Genomic DNA, 13,233 nt, shown 5'->3' on the forward strand with positions numbered 1-13,233 from the left:
TTTGGAGTCAGGTTGGGATATGCCAACTGTTTGCCTGATTGTTTAAATGTTCCAAACTCTATTTTTAAAAGCCAGTTCTAGCAGAAACACTCTCAGTGACTGTGCAGATGCCACAAGAGAAGGTTTTTGGAGCAGATTGCAGATAAAGACATGCAGCAAAACTGGAGTTACAAAGCGTCTTTGATCCTAACAAGTTGGTTTTATTCTTGGTCATGTAGTATTGTGGAAGCCACTGTGTAGATCAAAGAGTTGATTAAGTAACCAAGATCTCCAGGAAAGAAAAGTTACTTCCAACCAGTGCTAATGTTTACACTTCTTGCAATGCACCTGAACAATTCTGAATAGATGCAAATGTAAGGGAGAAAACCAGTTCGAACATCTGAATGTCATTGCCTGGAACAGCATTGTGGTCTATGGGTAATGTCATCTTGTCAGAGATGAGATTCTGCCTCTGGAAGCACTTAAATTTAGAAAAGAATGAAAGTGCTTACTTAAATGTGAAAGTTTGTCCAAATGTTTTTCAACCTTATATTTCAGGACTTTATATAATGATCAAATGTGCACTGAAGCCAGACTTCCATTGAACTAAATCAGTGTAGTCTGCAGATACAAAACAATCCTGCTAAACTGAGCTCCTTACCGTACCACACATCACTTGTGACAGCCCGTGGCAAATCTCTGTAACAGTCAGAAATTGCAGCTACCTTCACCAGAAAGGCAACCAAGCTCTGAAGTGCTGGCTGGCCATGAATGTTTGTAGTTCTTTGTCATAACAACAACATTCACTCGCTTTGTGTTCCAGCGAGACTGGAAAGTTACCCTTCATCATTACAGGAAAAATTATGCTTCTTCGCAGAAAACATTATAGAAGCATAGAATGGTTCGGGTTGGAAAGGATCTTAAAGATCATCTAGTTCCAAACCCCCTGCAAGGGCAGGGACACCTCCCACTGGATAAGGTTGCTCAGAGCCCCATCCAACCTGGCATTAAACACTCCCAGGGTGGGGGCATCCACAGCATCTCTATGCCAGTGTCTCACCACCCTCACAGTCAAGAATTTCTTCCTAATATCTACTCTAAATCTACCCTCTTTCAGCTTAAAACTCTTCCCCCTCATTCTATCACTACATGCCCTTGTAAAAAGCCCCTCCCCAGCTTTCCTGTAGTCCCTTCAGGTACTGGAAGGCTGCTATAAGGTCTCCCCAGAGCCTTCTCTTCTCCAGGCTGCACAACCCCAACTCTGTTACCCTCTTTTCACTGAAGAGGTGCTCCAGCCTTCTGACCACTTTTATGGCCTTCCTCTGGACTCATTCCAATAGCTCTATATCCTTCTTGCATTGGGGGCTCCAGACCTGGACACAGTACTCCAGGTGGGGTCTCATGAGGGTGGAGTAGAGGGGCAGAATCACTTCCCTCAACCTGCTGGCTACGTTTCTTTTGATGCAGCCCAGGATACAGTTCGCTTTCTGGGCCGTGAATGCAGGTTGCCAGCTCATGCTGGAATTTTCATCAATCAACAGCCCAAGGTCCTTCTCATCAAGGCTGTTCTCAGTTTATTCTCTGCCTTTATTTGTGCTTGGGATTGCCCCAACCCGCTAGCCTTACTGTTTCTAGAATAGTCTATTGTCTGGCCTTCTCTTTCCTCTCTGCCTGATTATACTTCCAGATTCTTATATTAAATCCTTTCATATAATTATTTTCCCTATTAAGAGTTCCTACAGTAACTACATGCATGCTAGGAGATTGGAGAGGGAGGAAGATGTTTCATTTGCGCACATGCAAAGCAGTGGCCCCCCTTCTTTTGTAAGTTGTGGAAAAAATTTGACAGCAAAGTCCTGCCACCTAAATCTCCAAATGTTGACTACAACCTGCAAGAGAGAAGATATTTTCTTATATCTGTTCTAAATGTCAGTAGTGAAATAAGCAACTGTAGTCTAAAGTGCAGAATTTTGAAATAAATGTATTATTTTCTTTCCTAAGAGAATTAAGCAATAAAGTTTTTTTGGAGTGGCTTATTAATAAAGTTCATTGTGTCAAGGTAGGATTCAGCTGTACCATAACAATATCTCTGTCATTAAACTGTCTCCTCATACCAATTAAAAAGTATTCCCTGTAGTCAAATTAGGTATACATCAATTCACCTCTACTTTACTCTTTATCCATATTTAGTTGTAGGTTGGATTTTGCTGGGTAGAAAAGGAACATGAAAAGCAAATCAGCTAACTTACTGGTCTCCCTGTTTAATTACATTTGTACAGAAGATAAATCATCCATAAATTCAAATGAATATACAAGTGTAATTCCACTCATGGTATTCAAACACTTAAAGAAAATAACAAAATGCGTGTCAGAAATTTTCAAATCTCATGTGCATCACAGCGGCTATACATGGAACATGAGAACAATAATAAAGAAACATCACAAAGAATATCATAGGCTAGACAAGATAGCTTTCACTTGAGTTTAATGAGGCAGTAATCATGATGAAAGACAAATTAAATCACAGCTTACTGAAATACTTCATTCTGAAATGAGTATTAATGTCACAATGAGTCTCTGAGTTGCAACTGCTTCAGATCATACAGCATGCTCCACTGGCTTGTTCTAAAAATGGTAGAAAAAGGCTAAAGCCACTTTATACTGTCAAACATATACCAATGGCAAAAGATAATTACTTTTGGACATAGATACTCTGTTAATTCCCAAATGGTTCAGTACTTCATTTGCAGCAACAGCAAAACTGAGGTATTGAAGAGTTACAGATCCAGAACTAAAGACTTTACTTGTGTAAGCTCATTCACCTAAATGAGGACTGTTGGGGGTTGAGGCCAGGAACTCTATCAGTATAATACTAGAAAAATATATTTAAATTACTTCACAATAAGGAATTGCGTGAGGAATCTAATCCCAACAGGACTAAGATTTCCTTTTATAAGGATTAATAATATTGCATCACTAACGATGATTTTGTATTCAAAATTATTTCATGCCAGCACAAAATCTTTGAAGAGGGAGGAATCTCACAAGTATCCATTTTATTGCCTTATCCAGACTCTGTGGGCTGTGCATATAAAGCAGACCATCAATACATTTGAAGGAACTGTGGAAGCAATACCACGCCATCTCTGCTACGTGTTCCTCTTCCTGTTGTTGAGTGACCATTAGTAATAAAATACAGACTACTGCCATAAATCTGTTTTTCTTTCAGCATGAGTTTGTAGTTTGGCATTGGGTTAAGCAGCTCAAATGACAACCTACAGGAATCCTAAACAGGCAAACAAGGCCACTCAGGGCAGGTTTTTATGCCACTGGAGCCCCAGTAATTAAATATATAACTGTGGATCCACCATGTGACCTTGTCCTTTCTCTGTTTAGATGAGATGAGGACACTCTTTACTCCTACAGCCATAGGCTTGTACCAGGGAGGAGCTCTGCCAGGGCTGGTCATCTCCTAACAGGAGCAGGATACAATGGCTGAGTGAGGATTTTGTATCACCTCTCCCAGTCCCATAGTTGTTAGATCTCTTCCATACTATTAGAAGGAAATACCACCCCTTGCATCTAGCCACATGGACAGATACTGCATGATTGAATAAGAAAATAAATATGGATACTTCATTATTTGGGGTAGTTAGGCAGAAGAGGGGATGGGAGCAGGTGCTATACAAACCTTACAATTTCAAGTATTATGACAAATCTTGAAAATTTCCATTTTCATAATGGTAAGAAGTCTGTTCTTCCATGTCTTGAGTTACTTGCTTTTGCTTTCTCCATTCCCTTCTCTGTACCTCAATGTTTTGACTGGTAGCACCGTACGTTTTCTTTGGACTAACAAAAGTTTCATTGTTCATCTCTGTTTCTTCAGCCAGTTCATCCTGATCAATTATGCCGCATTTCTCTTCACTGAGGTTTTCGGGGTCAGCCCATTCCTGCTTCTCCCCAGAAGCAAAGATAGCATAGAATATCACTCCACTGTAATGTACCAGGGCTGCGATCAGAAAAACATTTTGCCATTCTTCACGGGTCTGAAAGAATGGTGCCAGTCTCATTAAGTTTGCAGTAAAAAGCAAGATTACTCTCTGAATTACACCATGAGTTAGCACATACTGCACAATGACTGTGATCACAGTTTGATTCCCAGCGTTACAGAGAGAACAATTTATGAGATATTGTGAAGATTTATTTTATCCATAACAATGACTAGTAAAATAAAACATGAGATTTTTTTTTTTCTCACAGTGAAGTTTCTCTCTTCCATGTGAGAGAATATTCATGGAGTTGGAAATGCAGGGATTTCTCTAGCAACTAAGTTAATCTTATTGCAGATCAATGATTTCTTAGAAACCCTACCAAGGATGTGTTGTAGAGGAGCTACCCAAGTACTGCAAGCATTACCCAGTAGTATGGAGATATTGCAGAGTCTCAACCTCAGGTGGTATAAAATATCTCCCTACACAAATATTGAGTTTATAATAAACTAGAATCTGGCCCCTGTGATATTGTAAAAGTGAATGTTATAGAGACAAGAACAGAAAACAGCTGCAGAGATCAATAATGAAATTGAGTTCCCAGGAAGCTCCAAAATAGTTTAACTTCTGTTGCATTACCTAATTCTTTTCCTAGAAAACACAGAGGAATGTTACCTTATGTTTTGTCATTGCACCAACGATGAGTGGGCACACCATGCCCGACAGCGTCCCCACGCCGTTGGAGATCCCCATCAGAATGCTGGCGTAACGCGGGGCTATGTCCAAGTGGTTCACGTTGAATCCTACAACAAAGGAGAGACAATGGTCAGCTACACATCTTTGCACTACCAGACCAACAGGGCTTTCAAACAGCCCTTTTATCTGAAGAAGCCTGGAAAAGGTAGGAAACCTTCTATTATATATATCAGAAAGAAGAGTAGCGTTTTCTTGGTGATAAAGATGGAAGATAGGTTGCAACTCTCTATTATTTTTTTAAACACCTTTTATTTTCTCACCTTTTGGGATCATATTGTAAACAAAAATGTTGGGTTTGGCCTCTTTTAAAGTATCTGGGCTTCCCATCTTTTTATATTGAAACACTGTACTCAGCAAATATTTTTAATTAAAGAATGAATGCCTCATGTCAAATATCTGATATCTTTTTATTTAGGTAGGAATGGTTTTTAATACATGTTTTCTGGTACTTTAAGTGGTTGTTTAACAACATGATAGAAATGGAATATAAGCCAACAGGAAAAACAATTACCCTTACTATAGCATATCTTCTGGGTACATCTATTATTAAGAAATAATAAAAAAAAAATAGTAAAACTCAGCTCAGGTAATTATCTTGCTTTAGTTACTGAAAATTAGTCATATGGGCTATGGGTAGTAACAAAAAAAGGGTGATGGATTCCAAGTCCATCGTTAGGGCAACAAAGATGATTGGGGGACTGGAGCATCTCTCTTACGAGGCTGAGAGAGCTGGGACTCTTTAGCCTGGAGAAGAGAAGGCTCAGGAGAGATCTTATTAACACCTATAAGTATCTAAAGGGTGGGTGCAAGGAGGATGGAGCCACACTTTTTTCAGTAGTTCCCGGTTACAGGCTGAGGAGCAACAGGAACAAGCTGGAACATAGGACGTTCCATTTAAACATGAGGAAAGTCTTCTTTACTATGAGGGTGACAGAGCACTGGAACAGGCTGCCCAGGGAGTTTGTGGAGTCCCCTTCTCTGGAGATACTCAAAACCCGCCTGGATGCAGTCCTGAGTAATGTGCTCTACGGAATCCTGCTTTAGCAGGGGAGTTGGACTAGATGATCTCTAGAGGTCCCTTCCAAATCTGACAATTCTGTGATTCCATGGCATTATGTACAGTAAAAAGTCGAGTACTGGGAAAATCCTGCAATAAAAATTGATTGTTAAAAATAGCCTGCTATGCAAGCCCCTCACAACTGAGTAGCAAAACTACTTCCCATCTGCATAATCCTGAAACAACTGGAGACCAGTAGTTACTTTGTTCATCAATTTTACTCAATACATCCATTTTCTTGGCAGCCTGCTAGCTGATAGCCTTTTATCTCCATAACAAAAGGGGTTTTTTAATAACCATGGTACTGATAGAACTACAAAAGTAATTCTGAGACTGGTTAGACCCATGAAAGTGTGAGAAACAGCTCTTCTGGAGGAGTGCTGGTTATAGGACACAACAGAGAGAGGACTGACCAAGAAAGCAGAAACTGGTAGCTAGGGCTGGGAGCAGAGTTACAACTGATAACCTTTGAGCAAAATATTCATCCAGAGTAGTTCCCTCACTCTCCTTTGAGAGATATTTTTTATACAAGAAGAATAGGTGGCTGACACCGTAAAAGTATATTAGAAAATAACAGCCCAAAGCTGATGTAAATTGGAATCAATAAAGGGAAGATTCTTTCAAAGCTTCATGTCATGTGTGCAACACTTCTCATAAATACTGAGGTAAATGATTTTTGAAATGGGTAGAAATAAGAATACTCCTTAAGCAGCCACATTAAGAGCAAGCGGAATTATAGAAATCATGACAGTAACAACAGTGGGGATAACAACATTACTTTTATCATAAAAAGTAAAACCAGTAATAAGATTCTTACCTGAAATGGCAAAGCCACTGAAGCCTACTGCTAACACCAGAAAGGAAATAGCCACACCTTTTGTATGAGAATAACCAACAACCAAAAGCAAGGTTGCTTCCATCCCAAAGCCTTCAAATGAAACACATGGGAATAAATTACATTTAAATTACTATTGGTCATGGAGATACTGAAAAGGTCTAGGCAGAATAGCTACTTAAAATTAGACAAAATTCTTTGGTATCTGATAACTATTCTTGAACATACTTGGAAGCTTTGTGGATTCACAGAAATATTTTAATATTTATGATTTGGGAATACACTTTATTCTCCCTGTTGCTCTCTAAATGATCCAGGCAATTAGAGAAGTTAAATCACTGAGCAGCACAGGGAAACAATGAGAGAATGACTCCATGCAAAGTGCTGCAAAATTCACAAGCACGAAAACATGATAGGGAAAGGAGGAAAATACTTATTGTCTTCAATTTCTCATGGTTGTAGTGATGTGAGATGTTCTTGGTAAATGGAACAAAAGAGCATTTTACATGCAAGTGTGCCATCAACACAATAGGACATCCCTGAGCACTGCAGGAAACTTCCAGTGTCTGCCACTACTGCAAATCAACATTTCCTAATATGTAAGACTACAATCCTTCTGTTTAGTTTATTTTTTAATGACACTGAAAAAAACGCTGAAGATAGAATGAATCTGAGAATCCTTTGTGAAGATGCATAGCCAAGCTGCATGGCATCTCTGACTGCAGGCATCTCTATTTCACACAGTCTATGCTATCCATAAATAATGGATAACAGCCAGGAATTTGCAGTGGAGAATGACTCCACAGGCTATCTGGCTTGAAATTTTTCTATAATTTATAATCATTCCTACATTTAGATGTCATTGATTTTTCAGTTCAGCTACTGAACTGGAAGAAATTATTTTGTGATGAGTAAAAGTCAGTTTGTCCATACCTTGCGTTTCCATTTTTTTTACACAACTCTTCCACTGGCCTAAACGTGCTAGTGTGTTCTGCTGTAATTAGCACATGGGAACGTGGCCAGTTATTTCAAGACTGTATCCACTGGGAAAGGGACTCTCAGACACCACATAGTTAGCTTGTCTATATGAGTTTGCAGGATGAGGCCTACTTGATTGTACTACTCTTCTGGGCCAGTCCCTATTGCCTATTTAATTATTAACCAGGCTTCTGCCCTCCTCCCTTAAAAGCATGTTCACATGAGTTAGGATTTATAACATGAGGACATCAAACATCAGCTCTCCATTAAATGCTTCAGATTAACCAGCTGTAAATGCAATTTAGAGTAATTTGTCTCCTGTTAAAATTAAACATGGATGAAACTATGGTAGTTGCATCAACTTCAGCACACAATTTAAATATCATATTTTCAGAACCCAATAGTACCTCCACAATTCATGACCTTCCTTACAGTAGTTGTGGTTAAAATCTTCCTGCTCCTTAAGAAGTCAGCTAGCTGCCCTCCAATGGGTACAATGATTGTCATGACCATGTGAGGAACTGCTGACAAAAGGCCAACCTGCAATTAGAAAAATGAGTGCTTACTGCTTGTGTCCTCCCTCAGGATTTAGGGGGGAAAGAAAAGGAACCAAACCTCTTCTTCACCCCCTTTTTTTTTGCCCATCAAACACTTTATATCCTGGTTCCTTGTGTGGGATGATTAGAGACCTGCAACCAAGGCCTGGGAGACCTTAAGCTATGTTTGTCCCATATTTAGGGATTTCCAGGAGCTTCAGAGACTCCAGGATACTCTTTACCAGGTAATAGCAGACTTTCCCAGTAATGGCTCTATGTGAGACATGGCATGGCCAGAAGTTACCCACCTCAGTCCTGGTCCACCATCTCTGCTGGGGCTTGTGAGGAGGATCTCAGGAGGATGCTGTACCTGGGGAGCAGAGCCTACAGGATACTCCCTAGGGTATTAGATGCTGCCTAGTCATTACCCCAGTTCTACATTAGTTTTTAATTAGTGAGGTACACAGTGGTCCAACTCTAGTACTTAGGAAGGCAGTTCAGAATAAATAAACTCATTTTGACTTAATACCCCTTCTTGTCATCTCCATGCTGCACTTGGCCATTGCCACCAGGACAGTGTTGCAGAACCTGAGCACACTGGTGCTGCCAGACCACAGAGATAATGATGTTGTTTGTTATTGTTTTGCAGGATGACACTTGCAAATAATTTACAATATAGCAAGTTGGGATTTTTAAGGAAAGTTGGGAAAGCTTCTCTGGAACAAATACTCCAGAATATTTGAATTTGAATACTCTGAAATCCTCATTCTTGCTCTGAAGAGGAAGTGTAACAATACTGGCTTTAATTAAGTGGCAGAAGCAGAATGGGGGGGGAGGAGGAAGAGAAAGAGAGAAGAGAAAAAAAAAAAGGGGAAAAAATTACCTGGCAATTAATGCTAGACTGCCAGCACTAAACAAAATGTGCATTTTTAGTTACTTGCTTGGTGGTTTTCATTATATATATTTTTTTTTAATTAACTCCTTCTCTAAAGAGCCTTTCAGTCCTTTCCTTTTGTTAGCAATTTGATGCTAGCGAGCTTTAATTTCTATCTGATCACCAGAAGTTTGTCATCCCAACTACCGTCAATAATCTACTGTAATGACTCCAGAAGGGTGTGGAGGTCCTGAAGCACTCTGCATCTCCTAGGGTGAGGTCTGAAGGTCACTGCTTCATCTCAGACATTTACCTTGCTTATTGCAAATCCAAAGACTTCTTCAAAGTAAGCAGGCTGACTTATAAGAAGCAAATAGAAGGTCCAGCTTCTGCAGAAGTTTGCCACAATGATTGCATAAACTGGCATTGAAGTGAAAAATCTCTTCCAGGGGGTACTGAATTTCTAGGAAGAAAAAAAAATATTGAAAGGATTTTTGAGTAAGTAGAAGGCAAAATAAAGAGACAAGTATCTTTTAGTACCAGGACTATCCAATAGTTGCATCCAATTTAAACTGCAAATCACTTAAACTGCAAGTGAAGGATGTTTCCTGGTTAAGTGGCAAAAAACTGGTAGAGAAACTTTCTTAGAACAGTTAGGGTATTTCAGATGACTCCTGTGTTACTATTACTCTACTTACTAAAATTGCACTGGAATCCTGCCATTGGGATAAAAGGATCAATAGCAGAATCAAACAAAACTAGAGAAAACCATGTGCCATTCCCCAGTTTTTGGCATGACCCAGTTTGAGACTTTCCACTGAAAGAATTATGAAAAAAAGGATTATTCAAGCTAAGAAACATGCAGCAGCAGAGGAACAGGCAGCTGCCTGCTTCAACCTAATTAATTTCATTCAGCAAAAAAGGTCCATGGTAGAGGATTTGATTTCTGTAACTCGCTTTTGGCATTTCCCATTTCTATTTATGCTGCAATGCCCCATTCAGCTGCAACAAAAAACAATTCAGAGCCCTATTCAATTATAATAGAATTCAAATCAGGAGCTGAAATATGTAACTATGGCAATATCCATTGACAGTCTTTTTTTTTTTTTTTCTAGCATTAGTTATATTCTACAGGCAATCATATACCTGCAGTTGTGTGTGAACACACGATGGTGGAACTAGTTTCCTCTGCAGCAGAATCGCTGTGCAGGAAGGGTATACCATGACCTGGAATAAGTATGTGTCTCCAGCCAAGACCCAAGTGACTTCAACCAAAATTCAGGGGCATGCCAAAAAGAAGAGTCTGGTACTTTATACTGTCATTAAGGCTAGCAAGAACATGTAGAGAAAAGAGTCTGGAGTTACTTGGTTCCAGAATATTCAAGAGTAAAAGCCAACATGGTACAGTTTATCAAGAAACAGCTTTGGTTTTCAGCACTAGCAAAAATTAGTTACCTAAGGGAATGGAGGTAAGTTTGATGGGAATATAGCTTTAAGCTTTAAGTTCTCAGGATCTTCCAGGATCCTCTCAGAGAGAGAACAGAAGTCTTAAAACAAGGAGCTGAGCTTCTGTGAGAGTGAGCAGGGCAGAAACCCTGTTCTTGAGTTTTCAGAATTTCAGTCATTGTCAATAAGAGCTCAAAAGGCAACTGGATAATTAACATCTGCAACCAATTTCTTATTTAGCCATTTTGATTAATACATTTTTTAGAATATGATAGTTACTCAAGAGCAGGAGATCAGAGAGTGTTGTTTCCCCTCTCTCCCCAGTCCTTTACCTCCCTAGGTTGGGCAGGATTTATGAGCCAAGAGTTAAAACAGCACTATGTGTTTTGACTTAAGCTCAGCTCCTCCTGTCCACCTGCATGAGCCTGAATCCTGTAATTTTCATAAAAGGAAAAGCCCCTAAATATCAGCAGCAAATACTTCTGCTGCTCTTACACAGCTAATAGCATCCATTTGGTCTCATGCTTATCTCATTCAACTTGCTCACAAATTATAACCAGAAAAGCCCTTTCTACTTACACTTGCACTAGCTAGGCTGGCTCCTTCTCCAATACTTGTTTCTATGTATATCTTCTCTTCGTTGGTTATTGTTGGATGTGCAGCAGGGCTCTCATAGGCATGAAGGAGCCAGAACATGTACCAAACAATCCCAAACATTCCTGGAGAGGCAGAAAAAGCAAAACTAAGTTTGAAAAACTAATAAAGCCACACTTCAGTATCTGCAGGCCTTGAAGGTTATTTTAAGAGCAAATTAAAGCAAATCTGTGTAGCAAATACTCCCAGGGAAGTAAGAGAATAGGATAACTAACTCTGTGTATATTGTGTGCCTGCTTGCAAAGCATTTCAGCATTTTGTCACTTATATTACGTGATAGATGTAGGACAGAAAAAAAGACAGAAGTAAAGTTTTATATGGGACTTGGGAAAGGGAAAAAGCAGACTGGTCATAACATGGTCACAATCTACATAAAAGAACTTCATGATCAGATTTCAATGGCAGATCTTCTGGTGTGTGCTGTGTCTCCAGATAGAACCCGTATTAACTGGGTTCTTGATGTGCAAGGCTGGGTTTAAGCCAGCTCTGCCACCTGCTGCAGGGGGAGCATGAGGCACCACCATTAGCCATGAGGCTGTACCCATGTGATGGGATCACTTTGTAAAGGTGTCACTGCTTTATGGAGGGTGAGCAGCATGGAGCAGAGGTCTCAGGGCAGAAGGTTTCAGAGGCATTTGGCTCCCCGTCAGCACCATATGCTGTAGCATTCACTGTTGCTGTGTGCTCCAGGACAGATACCACATGAGTGTGCTACAGAACAACCTTTGCAACTGCATCCAACCCTGTCACTGAAGCTGCAAACTGGTCGTTACGATTTTAAAACATTTTACATTGAATGATTACAAAATGAAAGTTTTTAGAAGCTACAATAATTAGAGAATAAATTGGAACACCCATTTGCAACCCCTTCATTCCCCAAAATTACTTTAATCCATACTAGTTAAACAGGTTTAACAAAACTGCTGGCAGTAGCTGGCAGTAGCTGGCAGGCTAATCTCCTTTGTGTTAAGCAACTCACCATAAATATAGAAGACTGATGACCATCCGATGTACTGGACCAGTACACCTGCCAGTGGCATGGCAACCACTGCGCCTGCATAAGACCCTGGAGGAGAAAAGGGATTAATAAAACTTGCCAGCTATGATAGGCACACCCAGCCTTCAGTGCAGATGATCCAGACAGGTGCTCATCTGGGCAGAATTGAAGGGTCACATTTGGCTGATTGGCGCCATGATTTCTTGTGAACATGGGGACTGGGATGACAACTGTAGCATTTACCTTGGGGTGGTGGGAAGGACTGGTGCTCACTTGCATGGGATCACCAGTTTTATTTTGCTGTTGGAATGGCTATGCCCTGTGGGTAAATGGGATTTGCAAATCCAAGACTGATAGCAAACCACCATGCAGACATGACCTGTATGTGTGCACTTAAGTGGGGAATTCCAGCTAACCCCATGGTGTATGAGGTAAACTCTGGAGAAGCTAATGGCCCAAGTTTCAGAAGCCTTCTTGATGTCCAGAAGTCCTGATGACTGCAGATATCTGCAGATATGAATGCAGTTGGGAGGCTCTTGTCATGGCTCAAGCCCCATGACCCCACTGCTAGTGGAGGGGGTGTTCAGACCAACACTGAGCCTGTTTAACCATATCAGCAACATGAACAAACAGCTGGAATACACAGGCAGAAGCTGACAGGGGAAAAAAAGGATAAAAAAGTGGTCTGTGCCAAGGTTTCTGATTGGGAAATATGTGATACTGATTAAATATATTTCCAAGTGACTTGCAAAAAGAGATTAATGAAATGTGTTTAAAAAGGAATCTTCATCAAGACCCTAGGGAGAATTCATGCAATCTGAGCATTTGGTTTCAGTGCAAGATGGCGCCACTGGATTCACATGTGAGAAGTGTTGCTTTGATTTATTCTAGGAAATGAGGTGTTAGTGTTTTTGAGAGTATTACTCTCAAAAATTATTATTACCTCATTAATGAACATTTGTTAATGGTCTACTTGTTAACAATACTTCTATGCACAGGTTCACAGTGACCCTTCTTCCTCATCTCTGTGTAATTTATTCTCCCTACAGCAGTAGCAAAGCCCCAGGCAAGAACAGAGACAAGGAAACCAGAAGTCTGGGTAACATGTGGTTTCTTAATTTTTCCGTTGTTC

General features: G+C 40.1%; 1 protein-coding gene across 2 annotated transcripts in view; it reads right to left on the bottom strand.

Annotated features, from left to right (window-relative positions):
* Positions 1 to 3,625: 3,625 nt before the first annotated feature.
* The window catches only part of SLC17A8 (solute carrier family 17 member 8), a 29,582-nt gene continuing 19,974 nt past the window's right edge, over positions 3,626 to 13,233 (bottom strand). The window contains exons 6-12 of one of the 2 annotated variants that reach the window (XM_051625273.1): positions 12,084 to 12,170; positions 11,030 to 11,169; positions 9,318 to 9,467; positions 8,002 to 8,134; positions 6,599 to 6,709; positions 4,644 to 4,771; positions 3,626 to 4,025 (exon numbers count right to left, since the gene is read on the bottom strand). In XM_051625273.1, the coding sequence (XP_051481233.1) occupies positions 3,687 to 4,025; positions 4,644 to 4,771; positions 6,599 to 6,709; positions 8,002 to 8,134; positions 9,318 to 9,467; positions 11,030 to 11,169; positions 12,084 to 12,170 (1,088 nt within the window). In that variant the 3' untranslated portion in view covers positions 3,626 to 3,686. The remainder of the gene's footprint in view (positions 4,026 to 4,643; positions 4,772 to 6,598; positions 6,710 to 8,001; positions 8,135 to 9,317; positions 9,468 to 11,029; positions 11,170 to 12,083; positions 12,171 to 13,233) is intronic. The other variant, XM_051625284.1, reaches the window with a different exon arrangement.

The sequence above is a fragment of the Apus apus genome, chromosome 1 (genome assembly GCF_020740795.1).
Source record: "Apus apus isolate bApuApu2 chromosome 1, bApuApu2.pri.cur, whole genome shotgun sequence".
NCBI lineage: Eukaryota > Metazoa > Chordata > Aves > Apodiformes > Apodidae > Apus > Apus apus.